We start from the raw sequence: 23,029 nt of genomic DNA, 5'->3' as shown, positions 1-23,029 counted from the left end.
AGCATGGAGAAAGCCTGTGGGTCAGTGTTCCAGAAGCTCTAAGAGAACCATCCCCTACCCGCCCCCGCCCACACATACTTTACTTTAGAAATTAGAGGGTTTAGAACAAAAATAAGATAAAATAAAATAAATCCGTAGGACTGAAAAGGACACAAACTTTTTCCAAGTCCCGCCCTTAAGCCAGGGTCAGCAGATTCGACACAGCAGTGGCAAGAGGACGCCGTTCCCGCCAAGACACGAGAGGTAAAAGCGGGGGGTAAGGATATCTTCAAGGGAGAGATTTTCTTAAGGTTGAGAGTGACCGGCAATGGCTTTGTCTTACACACATATAGTATTTTGTCGCCCCGCAGTGCTGAAAGTGCGACCGGGAATAGATTGTCAGCGGGGCAGGGGGTAGGGGGAGCCGCGTGGAGCGGATGCAGCTGGAGCTGCTCCCAAGGGTGTGTGGGCGGCAGGTGGGCTGCGAAGAGGATCCGGGTGGGCTGGGCTTCTGACTTTAGAAGCCGAGGGCTCTGATGGCTTTTATAGAGCCGGCTGTGCTAGCAGCTTACCCTCTTCCTGCCTGGGAGGTGAAAGGCCCCACTCACTGGCCTTGCAGCCTCCTAGGTTCAAAGAGAAGGTAGAGCAGCTGGGAAGCCTCAGCCGGTGAATGTTGGTTTTGAGGCTGGTGGAGGGAGAGAAGGCTGGCCACCAATGGGGCAGACCACTTGTGCAGTCCCGAATTAGGAGTGTGGGTGGCATCGGTGCAAGCACAATTTCACATATTTGAATTTTGTTTGTTCACTGTGCAGTGTGTGCTCATTGCTGCTGGAGGAAGACACTGGACTGACCCAGGAAACCGAAGGGGTTGAATATCCAAGAGTCACACAGAAGGGCAATTTTTACCCCCTGAATCACACACTTCTTTGATTATGGTGTGATTATGGTGGTAGTAGCAAGCCGAGGCAGCCATTTAATGTTTGGAAAACCTGCTAAACCCATTGCCCAGGGACTGTGTTGCATTTATGAATTATTTGGACAATTGTCCAGTTGAAAGGGAACTTACAGGAGCTTTATAACAATTTTACAAAGCTCACTCTAAGATTAAGCTGTTAAACCTATACTTCCCTTTGGTGCTTAATTTTCAAAGTATTACTGATAACTATTTTTATGAATCAAGTCCTTAGAAAGGCCAAGTCACTTGGATGAAATAGCAACCACAATAGGAAACTTCTAAATGCTACCCCTGTGGTAGGTTCTCTTAATTTTATTGTGGTCTAAATGGAATAGCCTGTGTTCTCGGGTATAAGGTTTGTAGTTTGTCAATATAACCTTTACCAAAGCTTTAGATTCCCACCGAGTTAGTGGGATTTTGTTACTATTTTTTTTTCGCAGCAAAATATTTCCTTTTAAAACTTTTGTAACAAGACATAGATTCTCAATTTACTTAAGAGTCACTTTGCCATGTTAGAAGATGCTTTTTTGGAAGAAGACATCTGGGAATACAAATCTAAAAGGAAACCAAAGCCGGTACGTACAAATAATTGCTCTGAGGATACTCCAAAATCTGTTGAAAACGCAACAGATGGAAAATACCCGTCAAAACGAAAGAGACATAAAAAAAGAACTGTAGAAGCTAACGAGAAGACAAAGGACCCCGAAATGTGCCTTGGAGGGACTGATAGTCCAACTTCTGCAGCTTCTAGTCAGAATTCTAGTTGCGGGGATGGTATTCAGCCGTCCCAAGATCAGGAGACCACTCCAGGAAAGCACGGTAGGACTGGCAAACACAAATACGTGTCTCCCAAGATACGTCCAGTTTATGATGGATACTGTCCAAACTGCCAGATGCCTTTTTCCTCATTGCTAGGTCAGACACCTCGATGGCATGTTTTCGAGTGTTTGGATTCGCCACCAGTCTCTGAAACAGGTAAGACTACAAAAAAGGTAGTAGTCTTTCAATAGTCTAAAAGATCTGCATTTGCCAGAGGAATCAGTCCAGTGGAACAGGCAAGGCAAGCAGGAAACTGTAAGGGAGAGGAGACACTACAGTATAAATGACTTACCCTCGGAGGAAGCAAAGAAACCCTTCTTAAGAAGGGTTAAAAGATAACAGCCAACGGTATAATTTTAAAGAACGTAGCCAACTTGAAAACAGTTGTAACGCAGTTTCTTATTTGATAAAGGTTCCTAAACATCTCCCGTTATTTTTCTGTAAATGTCCATTGAGCACCTACTGTGCTAAATACTTTCATTCTGTTTATTTAGTTGACTCTCCTAATGACCGCAAAAGGTAGGTGGTGTGGACATTTTATAGATGAGCACTCTCTTTGAAGTTTTATTTAAGTAATCTGGATGCCCACACGGGGCTCGAATTCACGGCCCCAAAAACAGTCACATGCTCTTCGGACTGAGCCAGCCAGGCAGCCCCTATAAGAACAGCAGTCTTGAAAGTTAAACTGCCCATTTGTGATCTTTTGTGAAACAGAAATTTAAAGAATTATGCATATAGTCAAGTCTTTTTTTTTAAATTAATTTATTTATTTTGAGAGAGCCTGCACACAAGCAGAGGAGAGACAGAGAGAAAGGGGGAGAGAGGCTCTCAAGCAGGCTCTGCTGTCAGTGCAGAGCCCAGCATGGGGCTTGAACTCACGAGCCATAAGACCATGACCTGAGCCGAAATCGAGAGTCGGGATGCTCATCTGACTGAGTCACCCAGGCGCCCCTAGAGTCAAGTCTTCTAAATGTGATTATGTTGGATTTGTCGCGGTATTGTACAGAAAGAAAAACTGGGAAGGAATCGTGGGTTTTTAAGATTCTAATTTAAAATGTGCCAAGTGATAAATGAAGTAATGCTATGCTTTTATTATCTTTTAAGATACATAATGTCATGTTTAACATAGGAAGTCCTACTTGGAGTATGTGAAGAATGGGTTGTTATGATGATTTGTGTATTTCAAAGTTATCACAGACACCATATATAGATTTCTAAATCTCAAGGAATTAAAATTCAGCAAAATAAAAATACTACGCAGTATGGCTTATATGTTAAGTATGAATCAGAAGACATTTTATTATTAACCTCTAGTTATTTTAAAGTACTGCGTGAAGATGCAAAAGAACTTTTAAAAAAATTGGCATTAGCTTTTTTGATAAAGAGAATGCCTCATCAAATGCCGGTAATGAGGCTTTAAGAGGCTTGAAAATCAGAAATGGAAGTTGGACTCCCACAGTAAGCAAGTCAGGGTGAACTGTCTTCTGATGAAACCACCTCAGAAAGGGCTTGCTTTTGGTGTTTTCACTGCCTAAACTCCTTTGAATAAAGTTTCAGATGGACTCTTCTTGAATTGAATTCTGTCCCATAACAAATACTTTGAGGAGGTGGTTTTAAATTAAGCAACGAGGTCTTCTAGTTCCATGTAACATCTTTTGGGGGCGGGGGGTCATCTTTTATTTATAGACCTGGAAATTAATCTATGAGGGGATTTGCCAAGATGGTTTACAGAATGGTTCTCAATTATCATAGTGTGATGGGAATAGTTTCCAGATGATTATTAAAGCCTTATTATTAACCAGTTGATCAAATTGAATTGCAAATCTTAGAATCTAAAATATTCAGTGTATGAACAGTTATTACTAATTAAGACTGTTATTACTGTTATCCTAGGCAGTGTGAATATTAAAAAATGGACCCTAATTGGGTACTTTGTCACGAATCTGTGTTGCTTGATAAGATAAAAATTAGGGTAGAACTTTAGTTCTCTAAGAGACATGCTAGTCTTTCTCCCTCTTTATTGCCTGAGCAGTAGCGGACTAGTGAGCACCTGTAAAACCTCGTGTGGGCGTGAACAGCATTTTGAAGGAGCTCATATTTGTGAGAGTTACTTGGGGTGGGGGGGGAAGGTATTAGTCTTCAAAATTTTTTTTGAAAAAAGATTATCTGAAAAGAAACCTTAAGAAGTATTTGATTTAAGAATAACTAGCATCTTGTAAAACCATGCCGGATTATTGTTATTTTATGCTGGATCTTTTGATTATATAAATAAAGATAGCTGTGGTCCTAAGGCTCCCAAGTAGGATTGATTACTTTTCACTCATGTGTTAACCCTGTCTGTGCTTTGATCCTCTTACCTTTTTTCTTTGTTAAAATTTTCAGAGTGTCCTGATGGTCTTCTGTGCACCTCAACAATTCCTTCTCATTTCAAGAGATACACTCACCTCCTACTGGCTCAGAGCAGAGCCAGCAATAGGCCTCTCAGCAGCCCCCCACGTGGGTCAGGGGGTTGTTTCAATGAGACTAATTCAGGCTTCCTCTGTAGCCTTGAGGAAAGATGGTCTCTGCCTCAGAAACCAATGGAAAACTTAAAAAATGTCTCAACTCCCCCGACACAATGTCTAAAGAAATCTCAGTCTCCCGCTGAGACCAATACAAAGCTTTCTTCTTGGACAAATCTCCAAACGTCCCAACAAACCCCACAACTTCCAGAAAGTATTAATAATGACAAACTGGTTGGAGTTGGTTTGCCTCTCGCCCAAGAATCAAGCAGCCAAAACAACTCAGAACTCGCACTCTGGCCACCGCCGGAAAGGGATTTTAGCAACTATGAAATCTCTTACTCTCCACTTCAAAGCGATGAGGAAATGTACGATCTGGATGAAGAGCTAGGTGATTCACAGCAGGAGCTGCTGCTTACAGGAAGCTCTAAAGATGGCAGCCTGGAAGGAGACGACACCAACTCTCCTTTGTTTCAAAAACTCCATGGCTCCTCACTGGAGGACCAGCAGGAGAGCGGCCCCCACGTGCCCGGCTTCTCAACTCCGGAGAGACACAACGAAGCACTGTACAAATACAGCACGCGAGCCGGTCCATCTCAACTTCTCTTCCAAAATAACAGTATTACTTCGTGTGATGATAGAGCATATGCTGGTGATGATTTTGTGCCATTTCCATCGGCATTAGCAGAGAGCCTTACTTCTAGTTATCAAGCTGTTGGGGCAACACCTGGCCCGCCAGAACGCCAGTCAAATACACAGAAACAGGTAATTGAAGAATCAGCTGTTTGCAATCAGATCTCCCTTCCGGCACTTAGTAGTGAAATGCCAAAAGCGTCTGAAAGCCAGGGAGAAGGGGATCGTTCTTCCCACTCAACCCCAGGTAAAATCAGAAAATCATCAAATAAGAACTTCAGTGCTAAGAACAATGTGAACACCACATGTGTCTGCGGAAAGGCATTAGGGGGCACACAAGGCAGTAAAGGTACAATTCCAAATACAGAGAAATCTAGTTCGACTGCTGTGGCTGAGCCTCTGAAAATGTCGCCATCTGGCCCAAAGTGTCCTGCGACACAGCCTTCTTCCAAGGTAATGAAACAAATGGACATAGGTGTTTATTTTGGACTGCCACCCAAAAGAAAAGAAGAGAAGTTGCTGGAGGGAAGTGCAGTAGAAGGGCTGAACTTAAATCCAGCTGGGAGTCCTACGGAAAAGAGGTCCCGGCAGCGCAAGAGGAAAGCAGAAAAATCTTTAAGTGATTCAGAATTCGATGCAAAGGATTTAAATGAGACGCAGCCCTCTGTGGAATTTTCCAGTGAGCCGTCAGTGCATCAAAGAAAAAGACAGAGAAAGTCCGATTCTCTACCGGCAGGAGCACATCAGAAGAGGTCACATCGCCTTATTAACGGGACAGAATCTGAAACTGTCAATTTAAGGAAAGACAAAGTCTTCAGAAAATCAGCTGGTGGCAGGCAGCAGAGAGGGAACACAAAATTCCCAGAGTCACCGAATGCAGGACAATTAAGAAGAAAGACATGTCCATTCTATAAGAAAATACCTGGTAAGTTGAAATGCCAATGTTTAGTATATCTACAAAGAATCAACTTAAAATTTCATGTTTATTCCCTAGGTTGTGTGTCTGTGTTTGTATAAAACAAATTTTATATGTATTTCCTTTGTTTTTTTATGGTAATTCATTGACCTGTAACTTTTTTTTTTGCCTACTTCAATGTTTTTGCCCCCGTCACTGCAGCAAACTTTTATTAAATGTAAGTATATATAAATATCTGTGTACAAGATACTATTCTAGTAGGTATGTATTACAGATTTGATACAGTTCAGTGAAGGTCAGCTTCATATGGGAGGAGGAAAGGTTCTCTGTAAGTAGTTATGATAAAAACAGTCTGTATGCCCTGAAGAGAAATACAGAGTGCTAAGTAGCCTCAAAGAAGGAAAATTAATAAATTGCATAGGTCATAATCCATGTCAAATAGTTTTAATCCACATCATAACTTAGTTTCTCAGCCTTTTCATATTTTATAACTTCCAATGCCTTCATAAGTGAATTACAAAAATAACATAGCAAAATGAATTTATCATTATTATTTATTATTTTATTATTTTATTATTGAAGAAACCAGGAACTCTTCTGAAGATAATATAGAACTGCCAAAATGTACCTGGTTTCAGAAAGACTTTTTTTTTTTTATTTTTGGTTTCAGAAAGACTTTTTATTTTTTTAATTTTTTTAATAGTTTATTGTCAGATTGGTTTCCATATAACACCCAGTGCTTCTCCTCACAAGTGCCCCCCACCATGACCTTCACCCCCTTCCCCTTACTCCCCCTCCCCCTTCAGTCCATGGTTCATTTTCAGTATTCAGTAGTCTCTCATGATTTGTGTCCCTCAGTCTCCCCGGCTCTCTTACCCCCTTCCTCTCCCTTAGGTCCCTTAGGTTCCTCCTGTTAGACCTGTGAGTGCAAACATATGGTATCTGTCCTTCTCTGCCTGACTTATTTCGCTTAGCATGACACCCTCGAGGTCCATCTGCTTTGCTGCAAATGGCCAGATTTCATTCTTTCTCATTGCCATGTAGTACTCCATTGTGTATATATACCACATCTTCTTGATCCACTCATCAGCTGATGGACATTTAGGCTCTTCCCATGTTTTGGCTATTGTTGACAGTGCTGCTATGAACATTGGGGTACATGTGTTCCTATGCATCAGCACTTCTGTATCCCTTGGGTAGATCCCCAGCAGTGCTATTGCTGGGTCATAGGGGAGTTCTATCAATAGTTTTTTGAGGAGCCTCCACCCTGTTTTGCAGAGCGGCTGCACCAGTTTACATTCCCACCAAGAGTCTCCACATCCTCGCCAGCATCTATAGTCTCAGAAAGACTTTTTAAAGCGCTTTGGTGTTCCTGATCTATAATTCGGAATGTTTATGTAGGGAATAGCATTTATGTACATCATAATTTTGTCTTTAATGATTCCTGTGATGCGTTTTCTGTATTTTAAGTGAACCGGAGAGTAGTGTGCCTTGTGTGGATAAGCCTCAGTGGGGCTGTGAAGCCACGCCTATTTACCTATCCTGACCCACACGCTTGGCTACTTCTTTCATGAACACTTTTCAGGACACCTCAACCATTTTTTTTCTTTATTGCTCCTCTCAGTAGCCTTTTTGGGGCATTTTTAAAAAAGATTTTATTTTTAAGTAACCTCTACACCCATTGTGGGGCTCTAACTCACAACCCCAAGATCAAGAGTTACATGCTCTACAGACTGAGCCAGCAGGCACCCGGAATTTATTTTCTCATTTCTCTTCTTCCTCCCATCCCCCACAGTGAAATTCAAATACTATATCTATGCTGTTCATCTGTTATTGTACTGTGTCCCTTTGGAGGGCCTCAGCCACTGTAACATGCAAGATTACTGGGGCCTTCAACCGTGTTTGCCCCCAGTCTCCATTGCCAGAATAGAATAAAATAAGAAGAAAGTAAGCATTTTCCGTTTGCTGTTTTGTAGAAGACTTTAGGTCAGGAAAGCAAAGAAATAATTGGTTTGTAGCTTAGCATTTTAATTTCTTTTGGTACAGTTACTCACTGAGAAAACAAAGCCAATGTTGGGATATTTACTAGAAACTCACAAGACTTACTTTCATTTCTAGTACCGCCTTTTGCTGAATTTACGTGGTGTAGGTTTTTAGGTTATAAAGCTCAGCTGGAGTCAGGATGTATAGTTGGATCTGTTTGCACTGGACCGAGTATTTCTCACCCCGTTAGCTATTCCTCAAGCAGTTGTGTACTCTTTCTGTGACAGGGACTGGCTTTACAGTCGATGCCTTCCAGTATGGACTGGTCGAAGGTTGCACAGCCTATTTCCTCACACATTTTCATTCTGATCATTACGCCGGATTGTCTAAAAACTTCACATTTCCAGTTTACTGTAGTGAGGTAAGTTTTAGTATTCTAAACTCTACATACATGGAATGCAGCAAATTTCTAAGCAATGCGGTTGAAAAAGAGTAACATTGTAAGATCTGTCATCCTACTAGAAAAGCTATGAGAAAATAGATTGCACATTAAGACTCTAAAATGAAATGAGTTATTATCAATAATTACAATAGCTTTTTTATTTTTTTAAACTAAAACATTTTTTTTAATGTCTTTATTTTATTTTGAGAAACAGAGCAGAGAGCAAGCAGGGGAGGGTCAGAGAGAGAGGGAGACACAGAATATGAGCAGGCTCCAGGTTCTGAGCTGTCAGCACAGAGCCCAACATGGGGCTTGAACCCACGGACCATGAGATCATGACCTGACCTGAAGTCAGACGCTCAACCAACTGAGCCACCCAGGTGCCCCAACAATAGCATTTTTTAAAATGCTTTATTATATAGAAACAGTAAGGTACTTCACAGTGCACTGAAACACCTAAGTTTCATCTGATAAATATTTATTGGTACCTAAAAAGACATTCAAGGCAAAATGCTCAACTTCAAGGAACTCACAGCCTTCAGTAGACAATTTTCCAAATACACTGTGATGGGGTGCTAGGAAACTGAGCAGAATGCAGGAGAAAGTGCTTTATGCTGTCCCAGGCCAAGGTCAGAGAAAGTTTCCTGGTGGAAGAGATACCTTGAATTAATTATTAAAAGGTGACTATTTGGGGTACCTGGGTGGCTCAGTTGGTTAAGCCTCCGACTTCGGCTCAGGTCAGATCTCACATTTGTGGGTTTGAGCCTCACGTCGGGCTCTGTGCTGACAGCTAGCTCAGAGCCTGGAGCCTGTGTCTCCTTCTCTCTCTGCCCCTCCCCCTCTCATGCTCTGTCTCTCTGTTTCAAAAATAAATAAAACATTAAAAAAAAATTAAAAGGTGACTATTTTAGGGGTCCCTGGGTGGCTCAGTCAGATAAGCATCTGACTCCTGATTTCAGTTCAAGTCATGATCTCAGGGTTGTGAGATCGAGCCCCATGTCAAGCTTTGTACTGGACATGGAGACTGCTTAAGATTCTTGCTCCCTCTACCACTCATGTACTGTTTGTCTCTCTCTCAAAAAAAAATGACTATTTTGATACAACCTACTAAGAGATTTGGCTAGAATTTGACTTAATCCTCAAACATTCTTCAATTAACCTCTTTTTAAATTTTCTTTTAAATTTATTTTTGAGACAGAGAACATGAGTGGGGGAGGAGCAGAGAAAGGGAGAGAGGATCTGAAGCAGGCTCTGTGCTTACAGCAATGAGCCTGAATGGAGCTCAAACTTATGAACTGTGAGATCACGTCCTGAGCCAAAGTCGGACACTCAGCCAACTGAGCCACTCATGCGCCCCCAACCTCTTTCCTTTAATGAGTCAATTCGGGCTGGGAAAGGGGTTAAATGATGTGCCCCAAGTCATAGAGCTAATAATGGTAGAGCCAGAATTTGAACGCAGATCTGTCCGATTCCAGAACCAGGCAGAAGAGAGAGGAGAGGGCATTCTAGTCAGAGAATAGAGTTTACATAAGGGCACACACACCTTAGAGAGCGACCCGTCCCACGTGCTTCAAATATTTCCGAATGGCCAACCATGACATACGGAACAACAGAAGATGAACCCCCAGAAATGAGCAGGGGTCGGCTCACGAGGGGTTTTGTCATCGGGGGTGAGGGAGAGCCAATGACAGTGTTTAAACAGAATTGTGGCCGTCATTTTAGGAGGTTTCTTTCAGGTATTCTGGAGGGTTTCCATGAATATTAGTGGGAAAGCAGGGAGACTAAGATACTTGGTTCTGAACTAGATCTGAAACAGAAGACTTAGCTAGTGTTTTGCTGTATCAGCCATACGTGCGTTCTGTTTTGCAGATAACTGGCAATTTGTTGAGGAGCAAACTTCACGTGCAAAAGCAATATGTCCATCCTCTGCCGATGGACACCGAGTGTATAGTAAATGGTGTAAAAGTTGTTTTGCTTGATGCCAATCAGTAAGTATGAAAGTTACCTTAAGGCTTTACCTTAAGGCTGGCCTATTTTTAAAAATATTTTAAAAAATACATTAGTAATCTATTTAAGAATTTTTTTATTGGAATAATGTGATTGCTGGTTTTTTTTTTTTTTTTTTTCCAAAGCCAAAAAGCAAGGGTCGTTTATTACAGGTTCGAACCCGGGCCTCTGCTCACTCCAAGCTGATGGAATGGAGAGAGCCAGAGAGCCATGATTGCTGTTTTTAAAAATTTGAGTAAAACATGTTTCTCCTTTTGGGAAAAAAAAATGTACCCGACTATGGAATCAGATTAAATACAGTGAGACCCTTTAAATATTACCTAACCCATTTTTAATGGCTAAATGACCATGCTTGATATGTGACATCCCTCTTATTTTTTAAAAACTATTTTAACATGTTGCTGGTGTTTTGAAGAGATAACCTTTTGCCATTTTCTTTATTTTTTGCCATTTTCTTTGATATCATTTATATAAATTAACAGATTGTACTCCATTCAGATACTAGAAAATTTTTTTTTTCCCTTTTAAGGAATCCTTCAAGCTTTTGATAGTAAAGACTTGGAAATTTTTTTTCTTGGAAATGGTTTCCCTTTTTCCCTCTTTTTTTTCTTTTTTTTAATGTAAAGCCCTGTCAGTATCATTTTGCCAAAATGTTACACTCAACTACACTTCCTCTTACTTTTCATATAATGTTAGCCTCGTGTGCCTTGTAGAGCATAGATGCTTACAGAATTAAAATTAAGACTAGGTCTCCAAAAATCCAGACCCATGCTCTGTCTTCAGATTGCCTTCAACTTTTTGTCTGCTAACTTCTGTTCCTTTTTTTAATCACCAATTATGACAACTCAAGTTCCGATTTTTTTCAAGTCATCTTTATTATGTGTAATTTACATAAACAGAGCCATTTTAAGTGTTTGCTGAATTTTGACAAAAATACACACCCATACAATTCCCACCACAGTAAAAATATAGGACATTTTCCCCCACCCTAAAAGGCTTCCTGAGGCTCCTTCCCAGTCAGTCCCCAACTGACTCTGGCCCAGTTAACCATCGATCTCTTTCCTGTCACCATGGATTAGATTTGTCTTTCCTTTCCTGCACCCTAGGGATTCAGCTAAATGAAATCGCATAGTATCTACTCGTTTGCATCCAGCTTCTGTCCTTCATCATGGTTCTGAGATCCATCCGTGCTGATGTGTGTATCCACAGTTTGCTCCTTTTTATTGCTGAGTATTACCGGTTGCATGGACACACAACAGTATCTTTATCTATTCACCTCTTGATGGACATGATTTTTGTTTACTGACCCTGTATCCTGAGACCTTGCTAAACTCGCACATTAGTTGCAGTAGGTTTTTTGTAGATTCTTAGAAACTGCATGTATGATCATGTCATCTGCAAGTATAGACCGTTTTTTACTTCTTTCCACTCAGAATCCTTTTTTCCCCCTCTTGTTTTTGGTCCTGGCTCAGACCTCTCAGTCGTGAGAGCAGAGGTACTGTCTTGCTCCTGACCCTAAGAAGAAAGCTTTCAGTCTTTCTCACTAAGCTTGATGTTGGCCATAGATTTTTCATAAATGCCTTTGTATCAGGTTGAGAAGGTGTCCTCTGTTCCTGGTCTGCAGAGAGTCTGTCATCATGAGTGGGTATTGAATTTTGTCGCATGCTCCTGCACCCACCGAGGCAATCATAACTTTTCTCCTTTGTATTGTTGACGGTAAATAATCATGATGGGGTTTCTGGATGTTAAACCAGCCTTGCGTGGCTGGGATAAATCCCACTTTATATTCATGGATTATCCTTTTAAAAATATATATTGCTGGATTTGATATGCCAGATATTTTGTTAAAGACTTCTATATCTCGTTTTCATAATGGATGTTGGTCTGTAGTTGTTTTTTTTGTTGCTGTTGTTGTTTTTTAAATAATGCTTTTGTCTGGCTTTGACATTGGGGTAATGCTGGCCTCATGAAGCATTCCTTCTTCCTCTGCTTTCCAAAAGATATTGTGTATATTGGTATTCTTTCCCAGTCTTGGCATTATTATTATTATTATTATTGGTAGTATTGGTATTATTTCTTTCCCAGTTCAGTCATTCATCTGAAGTTTTGGGGTAAGAAGCTAAGGGATAGTTTTTAATTACAAAAGCAATTATGTCCTACTTTTTCCTAAGATTCAAAACTAAAGTTCCATGTGTTGGGGCAGTAATTTCCAAGTCCCAGTATGTCAGGGCATCCCCAAGTCTATGGTGGTTCACTAGGAGGACCCCCGGGACTCAGAAAAGCTGTCATACTTGAGGTTACAGCGAAAGGATTCAGATTAAAATCGGCAAAGGGAAAAGGCAAATGGGGGCAAAGTCCAGGAGCGACCAGGCCCGAGTCTCCAGGGACCCTCTTCTAAGGAGTGGCACAGACGTACTTCATTCTCCCTGCAGCCCCGTGTCCCCACAACATGCAAAGCCTGGCCAAGCAGGGAAGCTCATCGGAGCCTTGAGTCCAGCCGGGGCTTTTATGGAGCGTCAGTCATGTGCACGTGCGGCACCCATGTGACTTGCTGTGGCTACTCTGACTCCAGTCCCAGAGAGCAAAAACAGGTCTTCACCTTAGATAACACTGTTAGCATAAACTCTCTGGGCAAACTAGTCACACACGGCCCCGTGCGTCAGCACACAAAGCACTCTTAGCAGGCAGAATATTCCAGGGGCTCAGAACTCTTCTCTCAAGAGCCAGCCAAGGACTAGTCCTAAAGACAGGTCTTAGGTGGGGAAGACCTTAGGTAGGGAAGTGGGGAGTTTGAACAAACCTGGCCCGCTGAATTAATCCTGTCCTGCACCCGGATTTTTTTTTTTTTTTTATGATGTAAACTTTTCTAAAGTGAACGTGCTCCATTTCCTCTGCAGTGCTGGCAGCTACCAGAGTCTTCACCTGCTGGTAATGAATGAGGACTCTTCCTTGGGCTCCCTTGCACGTGTTAACAATATTTCTATGAAATGTTTGTGTTCAGCTGTCCAGGTGCAGTCATGATCCTGTTCTGTCTTCCTAACGGTAAAGTCCTCTTACACACCGGAGACTTCCGGGCACACCCTGCCATGGAGCGTTCTCTCCTCGCAGGCCAGAAGGTCCACACGCTTTACCTAGATACAACGTAAGAGGCTTTGTTTGTATGCTTCCTTTTCCCACCGACAGCATTTGCCCTGTACATTATGAATAGGTGGCACAGTCGGTAATTGTGTAATCAAAACGATGTAATCAAATTGATTTGATGTAATCAAATCAAAATGATGGCTTATTACCGATTACCATCATAAGACTATTTATTAGAGAAATGGTGTTTGAAAAAATACATATTTGCTTAAGAACAAATTTGAGATGACCTAGTCCTAAGCAGCTATGACTCAGTTTTTTCTTTTTTGTAATTTCCTTTTGAATATACGGTTTATGTGAGAACCCTGTTACTGAAACAAGGCAGACACTCTTTTAAGCTATTTTTTCAAAGCACCTGTGTAACAATTAAGTATAATTGTGGAGAAGAAAAGGAGCAAAATGCGATTTCTGTTTCGGAATATTCAGAATTCTTGTTCATTTCTCCAAAATGTAATTTTTAAGGGACAACTTTGACTTCCTAAATGTTATATAAACATGATGCCACCAGCAGCCATTTTTTATCATATATTAAAATACCTCATCATTTTGTTAGAATTTAATTATATCAACTATTTCAGCCTGCTTTAAGAAGTGAGTTCATATGGCATATTTTAATAAAAGATGGCCTTTCCATATCCAGTTTTCTAACACTATAGCTAATTTTTCCATTTAAAAAAATTTTTTTAATACTTTAAACACTGGATAAATCAAGAAAATAATAAGTTAAAAAAAGCACCTCTTTTGTTACTTAGTTTTGCTCTACATAGAATTCTGAATTTCTTTGTGGGTTTTTTTTTTTTATCAGAGAAAAGACTTAAGTGTCTTTTCTATTATGACTAACCACCACAAACAATTTTGAAAATTGGAAAAATGTTTCTTTGATATTCGTACTTTATAACTTTTTGTAAGTAAAAAAAAAAAATGCTTAATTTTCTTCCCAAGTGGAGACAGCTAGCTCGTAAGTAGTCTTAGGGGTAATTTTCTATTTGGTGTTATTGTCTGGTGATAGACCAAACCAGATCTGTAGTGTTCTTACAACATGGTACATATTTCTGTATCTCCTCAGAAGAGCAGATAACCATGTGAATATTCACTGTCTGACTTAAAACTACTTCAGTACATTCATATTTGGTTTCATCATTTTAATTTTTAAACGAAATCAGAATTCTTTAGTTCAGAGATAATCCCTGTCACTAGAATTTTCTTTGATAGTGATTGGAGTTAAAACAAAAAGGCTGCTGAGGTTTATAATTCACAGCTAAAATAGCTGGCTGGCTGGAACAGTCCTCAAAGAAAAAGAGGCAGTTTCTTTATACAAGGGTGATAAAAGAAATATGAAAAAGATACACTGAAGATACAGAATTCCATCATAAGTGATCCCCAGCCTGTCAGAAATATTTTAACCACCGACAGTGACATAACCGCAGGGGTGTTAATATGTTACACTGCTGCTATCCGTCTGTTTGCTAAAGCTTGTTTTCTAGAACAGCATCCAGCTTAATGCTCTGGCTCTCTTGTTGCTCATTTAATAAGTACCGTATTTAACATATTACAGATACTGCAGCCCAGAATACTCCTTCCCATCTCAGCAAGAGGTTATCCAGTTTGCCATCAACACTGCCTTCGAGGCGGTAACTCTAAACCCACGTGTTCTTGTTGTCTGTGGCACTTATTCTATTGGAAAAGAGAAAGTCTTCCTAGGTGGGTGGTAGCTGTATCTAATTTACATTAATATATTATAAAGATCAGATTCTCTTTTGCATAAAGCCCTTTCGGTCTGGGTGCTCGCACTTGATACTTCTTTCCTGAAATGGTGCACTATTACCTTTGCAGTTGAAGAAAAGTTTGGTAGAGTTGGATTCATTTGAACTTTGAAAGGCTTAACTTAATGGAAACACTTGATAAGTGTGTTTGCAGTAGCCTTTACATCTACACAATGTTTACAAAGCAAATAGCCATGCTACACTACGTTAGTATCTCTGTGAACTTTGAAAATTTACTCCTGCATAATTGTATCTCTGCATTCTTTGAGGATAACCATCAACTAATTGCTTTAGAGAACAGTTTTAATTTTTGTACATAAATGATGTCTGGATATGTAATTGTAGTTTGCCCAGATGGCATTAGACTATTTTGCAAAATACTTGACATTTCTTCCTGATTATGGTCGCATCATGGCAAACATTAAGATATGAAGTGATAAAGCCGGAGATTTAACTCCTCCAACTTGGGTTCCTTCTTTTCCTCTACCCCTATCCATACATTTCAATTTTTAAATACTGGGTCCTAAAAATAAATTCTTTGGATTTCTCACAGTTTTTACTTCATATAGTTAACCAACAAAAGTACTTAGTGTTTTTGAAATGCGAAAAGTGTGAATGTTTTGAATTTCTGGGTTTTTTCTTTTTTGTAAATTCTTATTTTAAATTTTGATTAAGTTGTAACGTAAGTTTTTTCCACTAGCTGTGATTTTACTATTTTTAACCTTTTCCTTTGCCTATAGCCATTGCTGATGTTTTAGGTTCAAAAGTGGGCATGTCCCAAGAAAAATATAAAACCTTACAGTGCCTCAACATCCCAGAACTTAATTCCCTCATCACTACAGATATGTGCAACTCACTGGTCCACCTTCTCCCAATGATGCAAATTAACTTTAAGGTAAGCATTCATGATATGTCTTTTTAGAATGAACTAGAAAAGGTAATGCAGTGATTATAAACTGGAATCCCATTTTACTTGCATTTAACTTAGAGGAATTAGAGTCATAGGAAATGTTGCCCTAGAAGATCTTTTAAATGGAATTTACAGTGTTTTTAGTGTGTGTGTGTGTGTGTGTGTGTGTGTGTGTGTGTGCGCGCGCGCACGCAGCTGTGTAGAGTAATTCCTATGCCCTAGGAACTAGAGAACTATCATAAAAGAAACAAAAATGGAAAAGTATGCAACTGTCTGCTCATTTACACCTTCTGTTTTTAAGATTGTTTTCCATTTCTATCCAGTGAGTGGAGCAATGAATGGAGAACTCTAAGAGTTCTTACTTGTCTTAAGGTCTATTCTGTATTAATGTTAAGCCCCTAGAACACTGATATATTTTGGAAATTAACTTGCTGTGAGGATTAAGTGCAACAGTGGAAGTCCATTCAAAAAGGAAGTTCTAGTGTTAGTTCTGACCTAGAGACTAAGAGACGGAAGATAAGTCCCCCAAATCAGAGTGAGGTCATATCTGTCAGGTTTATTCAGATACTAAGTTTCATTCCATTTACTAACATTTTGACATCTAGCAATGGAATACATCAGAACTGTGTCTTTAAAAATACATCAGAACATAGTGTATAGGCACAAAAAATGTATTTTCACTTTTGTTCAAGTATTCAGGAATTAACATTTGTGGAGCTTAGGATGTTAATTGCTGAATCTGTCTTATAAACAATAAAGCTTATACTATATTAATAAAATGAGGGGTATCTAGGTGGTTTCTGACTCTTGGTTTCAGACCAGCTCATGATCTCTTAGTTTGTGAGATCGAACCCCACATTGGCAGTGCAGAGCCTGTTGGGATTCTCTCTCTCCCTCTCTCTGTCCTTCCTCTGCTCTTTCACTCTCTCAAAAAAATAAACTTAAAACAATTAAAATTTAAAAGTTAAAAAATGAAAATGAGTATTTTAGTTCTATCCCTGGAATAAGGACATTGTAACTGGTGTAACAATTCCTTTGTTCATGAGATTAAGGCAAAAATTTTATGGTCTACTTACCTGAATACATAATTAATAAAAAAATTCAGGGATACGCAAGTCAGTCTTCTGTCCCTTTAAAGTGTTCTTTGGAAACATTTTAAATTTGAGAGGCATATAGCTTGTGTAGATTAATGAGATATTTTTGATTATTCATAAAATGAACAGTGATATCTTGAGGACAGTATGGCATGTTTTTATGATTTTTATCTTAACGGTTTTATTTCCTACTATCTTGGTTTGTGCCCTTTGAACAAGTGATCCATTTGGGAGGATAATAAGGATGGAAGAATCAGAGTTCTGTAGAAATGAGGGAGTAGAACTTTTCATGAAAGAGTTCTTACAGGTTCCCTGTGCTGCACGGGGGTCGTGTAAGGAAAGAACGGCAGTTTGGCAGTTAGAGCACGCTGGGTGACCTGCAGAAGAGCTGCGTAAGTGAAGTGACCTTGGAGGAGGCCAGATGGTAGAGGGCTACGGACGGAATAAGAAGGTGCGAACGGCCAAATGAATGAAAAGATATACAAATGGCTTATAAAATTTGAAAGAAGAAGTTCGGCATTGATCAGGAAACTAAAAACCACAGTGAGCTGCCGCTTTGTACTCACTGGGACAGCAATAATAAAGAGATAGACGATGTCATTTGTTAGCGAGAATATGGAGAAACTGGAACCCTCATTTATTGCTTGTGAGATGATTAGTCATGCAGCTGCTTTGGGAAACAGTGCGATAATCCTTGACAAGTTAAATATGGGGTGACGATATGACCAGCTAATCTTAGGCGTAGGCCCAAGAGAATTGAAAACATATGTCCATACAAAAACTTTACACAAATGTTCACAGCTACATTTTTCGTAATAGCAAAGACAATGGAAACAACTCAAATATCCATCAAATGATGAATGGATAAACACAGTGTGCCATATCCATAAAATAGGAAGGTTATCCAACTGTAAAAGGGAATGAATTAATGAATTAATAGTATACGCTACAGTGTGAATGAGCTGTGGCAACATTATGCCAAGTGAAAGAAGTCAGACACAGAAGGCTACATATTATGTGATTCCATTTATGCGAAATGTCCTCAGGAGGGATTATAATGAAAATTTAGCTATCTATCCATAACTTAAACTTTTTTATGGGGAGGCAGGGCCTGGGTGGCTCAATCAATTAAGTATTTGACTTTGACTCAAGTGATGATCTTGCAGTTCATGGGCTCATTCTCACATCCAGCTCAGAGCCTAGAGCCTGCTTCGGGTTCTGTGTTTCCCTTTCTCTCTGCCCTTTTCCCGCCCATGCTCTCCGTCTGTCTGTCTGTCTGTCTGTCTCTCTGTCTCTCTCTCTCTCTCTCTCTCTCTCTCAAAAATAAAAAAACATTAACAAAAAATTTAAAGGGGCGCCTGGTTGGCTCAGTCAGTGACCTTTAAACTCTTGGTTTTGGCTCAGGTCATGATCTCATGGGTTCGAGCCCCACATTAGGCCTCTCTCTGCCCTTCCTCTGCTCATGCTTTCTCTCTAAATAAATAAATAAACTTAAAAAAATACAGCTGTATCTTTAAACAAATTTTTAAAATGAATTCTGTGTGGAAAGGCCAATCTGTAAGACTTCCATTTATCAATGGTACAATACATGACGGGATTAGAAAAGGTTAAGAAAGGGCATATGGTTTCCATTTTTAAAAAAGATACTCACAGTGGGTTTTATTGATCATCTCCCTGCCAGGCTATAAGTTTCCAGAACGCGAAGGCTGTGTCTCTGACCCACAACTCTGACACCATGACACGCCCAAATACTGGAGCAAATATTAATTAAATGAGGGGCTAAATAGATGCATGCATTGATTTGTCTTTGTTTTCTTCAGAACTTTCCACCAGCATCTTTTATACTACTTTCTTTATGTATTTATTTTTAATGTTTTATTTATTTTTGAGAGAGAGAGAAGCAGTGTGAGCAGGGGAGGGTCAGAGAGAGAGGGAGACACAGAATCTGAAGACAGGCTCCAGGCTCTGAGCTGTCAGCAAAGAGCCTGACGCGGCTTGAACCCATGAACCGTGAGACCATGACCTGAGCTGAAGCTGGATGCTCAACTGACTGAGCCACCCAGCCGCCCCATGCTACTTTAATAGTGCAGAGCCTGCATGATTAAGAAAGAAAAGTTCTTAATCTTCTGAAGGGAGAGCTTCAGAAATCCAAGATGATATCATGTACAGCTTAGATTTTTTTATTTTTTTATGTAAAACTGGAATTTTTTATAAATTCACACTAATCCCTTGACACTGTAGGTTTTGTCTTAAGGCCAAAAGTCTTAGACTTTTGGTATCTCTTGTCCCATGACTCTTTTTATTTGGATTTTTCTCCTCTTTCAAAGATTGAATTTTGGTCACTGATTGTCATCTTTCATCAAATGTCCTCAGTTATGAGGACTTGGTTTGGAAAATTCTACTTAAGATTTCTTAGGGAAGCACTGTAGCAGCATGAAAAGTGTTGAAAACATTCTAGCTTGTATTAGAGTGAAAAGGACGAAGCCCCTGAGAAGCATGCCAGTGCGCGTCTTTGAAATGCACTTGTTGGGCGCCTGGGTGGCTCAGTCAGTTAAGCCTCCGACTTAGGCTCAGGTCAGATCTCACGTTCGTGGGTTCGAGCCCTGCATTAGGCTCTGGAGCCTGCTTCTGGTCCTGTGTCTCCTCTCTCTCTCTGCCTCCCCCCCTCTCATGCTCTGACTCTCTGTATCAAACATAAATAAAACATTTTTAAAAATGCACCTGTTGAGTATGAAGCCGTTCACAGCATTGTGTCCACTCTGTATCTGTCCGTCAGTCCTCCATTGTACGTACGCTTGTGGACATGTTTGGCTCGCTGTTTCCCAGGGTTGGTACTAGGACCTCTAACAGGGAGACTCTTAGGTACTATCAGCCCCAACGCCCTCGCCGCATGTTCAGGATCCTCATAGTAGTAGGATTTGGAGTCTTTTCTTTTTTTCTATTCTTTTTTTTTTTTTTTTTTTGAAAGCTATCTGATATGTCATCTTTCAGTACATAATTCTTATGCTTAAAGTTGCCTCATCTTCTTTTCAGACTGTACGTAAGCTTGTTTAACTTTAGATAAGGGGGAAAGGTGGGTTTTTTTTTTTTTTCAGTGATTTTTATTTTCTTTTTTGGGAAGTATGGCTCGAGGTTATTGCAAATCGATGTTTCAGGTGCCAACTCGCTGAGATTCTGCCAACGTGATCATTCTGTTTTCTTCCACATAACCTACCTTCATGGACCATTAAGTAAACATCTGTTTTTATTTAACAGGCTTTACAGAGTCATTTGAAGAAGTGTGGTGGAAAATATAATCAGATTTTGGCTTTTCGACCTACAGGATGGACACATTCTAACAAATTAACTAGAATAGCAGACATTATTCCCCAGACCAAAGGAAACATTTCAATATACGGTATAATTATTACATTTCTTCACTTTTAATGTCTGTTATTACAGTTTTAAAAAGAGCTGTGAAAATAATATCCAAGGAAAACAGGTACAGAGGAATCTTTAATGAACTTTTGGGGCACCTGGGTGGCCCAGTTGGTTAAGCATCTGACTTTGGTTCAGGTCATGATCTCACAGTTCATGGGTTCGAGCCCTGTGTCAGGCTCTGTGCTGACAGCTCAGAACCTGGAGCCTGCTTTGAATTCTGTGTCTCCCTCTCTCTCTGCCCCATCCCCAACCTTGCACTCTCTCTCTCATAAAGAAATAAACATTAAAAAAAAAAGTTTAAGAAAAACAATCGAGTTTCAAATTGCTCTACATTCTCTGCAGCTGTGTGTACATCGTACACTGAAAGAAAGGGGTGTGTCCGGAGTACACGGCCAATGGCTAAAATAGATGGTTTCGTTTGTGATCCGTGCTGTGGGGGAGACCGTAGAACCGCTTGGGAGGAGGGTGGGCAGTCACTTCTGTCCCAGACGTTCAGGTGCCACCGTCAGGCTGTCAGCAGGAAGACTAGATTAGATGCCATGACAGCAAGAGGAACAGATTTGACTCATTTTTCTCATTTCTTGGAGGAGGTTTACCATTGTCCTCAGAAATGGCTTATTGTAATAGTGGCTGATGGAAACATTTTTGACTTAATTTCAGCCCCTAAAGACTCTAGTTAACTCTAGGCAGGACCCTTTCTCCCTTTCTCTGTGGTCCTTGATCTTCAGCAAAGATAAAAGGATTTTTAGGATTTTATTTTGATTTTACTTTTTGTGCTTAATTTTTTTTACTTGTGCAAGCTTGTGTACTGGAATCCGCTTACTTGCTCTGGAAACGAAGAGTCTTCTTGATTGTTGCTTTTCAAATTTTATTCCTTTTTTTTTCCCCCCAGGATTTTCCTGAAGCACATAGCTGAATGAAGTGCTTAAGGAGAAGAATTATTTAAAAAGAAAGCCTAGTTAAAAATAAGAATCTATAGAAATACATATTAGGTGTCTACATAGAAACACAATAGGATTGTTTAATGTTCAAAGTTTCTGTATCATTTTAATCTTTATTATCCATGAAAGTTACAATTTTTTGTTACAAAAAAGTAATTCTTTTTTTATCAGTCATAAAGCACCAAGGAGTTTTTGACAAAAATACTCTGGATTGCTTTCCTTTTTTATTTTATCTTGGGCTTGTGTGGGGTTTTGTTTTAATGATTTGATTTTTCATAGGCAGTGTCTTTTCTTTCGTGTTCCAGGAATCCCTTATAGTGAACACAGCAGCTACCTAGAAATGAAACGTTTTGTTCAGTGGCTGAAGCCCCAGAAAATCATACCTACCGTGAATGTTGGCACTTTGAAATCTAGGAGCACAATGGAGAAATACTTCAAAGAGTGGAAGTTGGAAGCCGGATATTGATGTTACCCGAAAGGACTCGGAACTAGTTAAGTAACTTACATGTAGCTCATTACTAGTTAAATCTTCAGTGATATGAAACACACTTTGTATGGAAAACCTCATGAAGGCTGCTCATATAAGTTGTTTCCTCATTTACATTTGAGCAGCGTGTTCATTCATGGTGCCCAGTGTCTCAGCATCGTCAGTAATGATGGAGACTTGTGTCCCAAGTACCCTTGACCCTTGCTCCTCCCACGGAAGTGGGCACAGCCTGCATCCAGCCTCAGGAGAGGCAGCCTTAGGGGCCAAACGATTCATGATAATGGATCATCGAAATTGAAAGCATTATCTAGAAGTAATTTTGTATCTTTAAAATTATTTAATATGGGGCATATTTTTATGAGATAACTTTTATATGATATGTATACTTAAATAAAAAATTAATCTCAAATTTGCCATAGTGTCTTTTGGTTTTTAAGATTTACAACTGTGAGATTCATACAATTTTGTAAAATTTCAGTGAAAATAATTCACCATTTGACTCTGAAGAAGATGATTCAAAGAGCCTAGGTAGTCACCCAATAAAGGATGGCAAAAAGTATGCATGAATAGATGTTTACCTGAACTGTTTACTCAAGACATCAGATTACTAGAAATTCAGATTGTAGTGGTTTTTTTAAAAATGAGATTATATAATTTACTTATGAATCTTGATCTCTCCAACATAGACTCTGTTGCTGATCCAAAATGAAAATCTGGGGCACGCCAATTTATGTTAAAAATGTTTTCATGGGGGCACCTGAGTGGCTCAGTCAGTTAAGCATCAGACTTCACCTCAGGTCATGATCTCACAGTTCATGGGTTTGAACCCCCCGTCAGGCTCTGTGCAGACAGCTCAGAGCCTGGAGCCTGTCTTCAGATTCTGTGTCTCCCTCTCTCTATGCCCCTCCCCCATTCATGCTCTATCTCTCTCTCAAAAATAAATATTAAAAGAACTTTAAAAAATGTTTTCATATTTAAAATGTTTTAAAAATAAGAAAAAGCAGGTATAAAGAATATATGCATGTGTGTATGTGTATT

At 39.8% G+C, this 23,029-nt stretch overlaps 1 protein-coding gene across 4 annotated transcripts; it reads left to right on the top strand.

Annotated features, from left to right (window-relative positions):
- The first annotated feature begins 189 nt into the window (after positions 1-189).
- Positions 190-22,370, top strand: DCLRE1A (DNA cross-link repair 1A). Of its 4 annotated transcripts, none has more exons than XM_029932604.1 (10): positions 190-243; positions 792-1,909; positions 4,136-5,812; positions 8,074-8,207; positions 10,098-10,216; positions 13,237-13,377; positions 14,932-15,077; positions 15,880-16,034; positions 20,399-20,540; positions 21,810-22,370. In XM_029932604.1, exons 2-10 carry the CDS (start codon positions 1,444-1,446, stop codon positions 21,968-21,970), a joined length of 3,141 nt encoding a protein of 1,046 aa, XP_029788464.1. In that variant the 5' UTR covers positions 190-243; positions 792-1,443; the 3' UTR covers positions 21,971-22,370. The 4 variants fall into 4 exon arrangements, with proteins under 4 accessions (XP_029788464.1, XP_029788467.1, XP_029788466.1 ...); XM_029932607.1 differs by lacking the exon at positions 190-243 and adding an exon at positions 395-440; XM_029932606.1 differs by lacking the exon at positions 190-243 and adding an exon at positions 408-455.
- Positions 22,371-23,029: the final 659 nt, after the last annotated feature.

Source organism: Suricata suricatta, chromosome 2 (genome assembly GCF_006229205.1).
Source record: "Suricata suricatta isolate VVHF042 chromosome 2, meerkat_22Aug2017_6uvM2_HiC, whole genome shotgun sequence".
Lineage (NCBI taxonomy): Eukaryota > Metazoa > Chordata > Mammalia > Carnivora > Herpestidae > Suricata > Suricata suricatta.
This window is presented reverse-complemented; position numbering and strand designations above follow the sequence as displayed.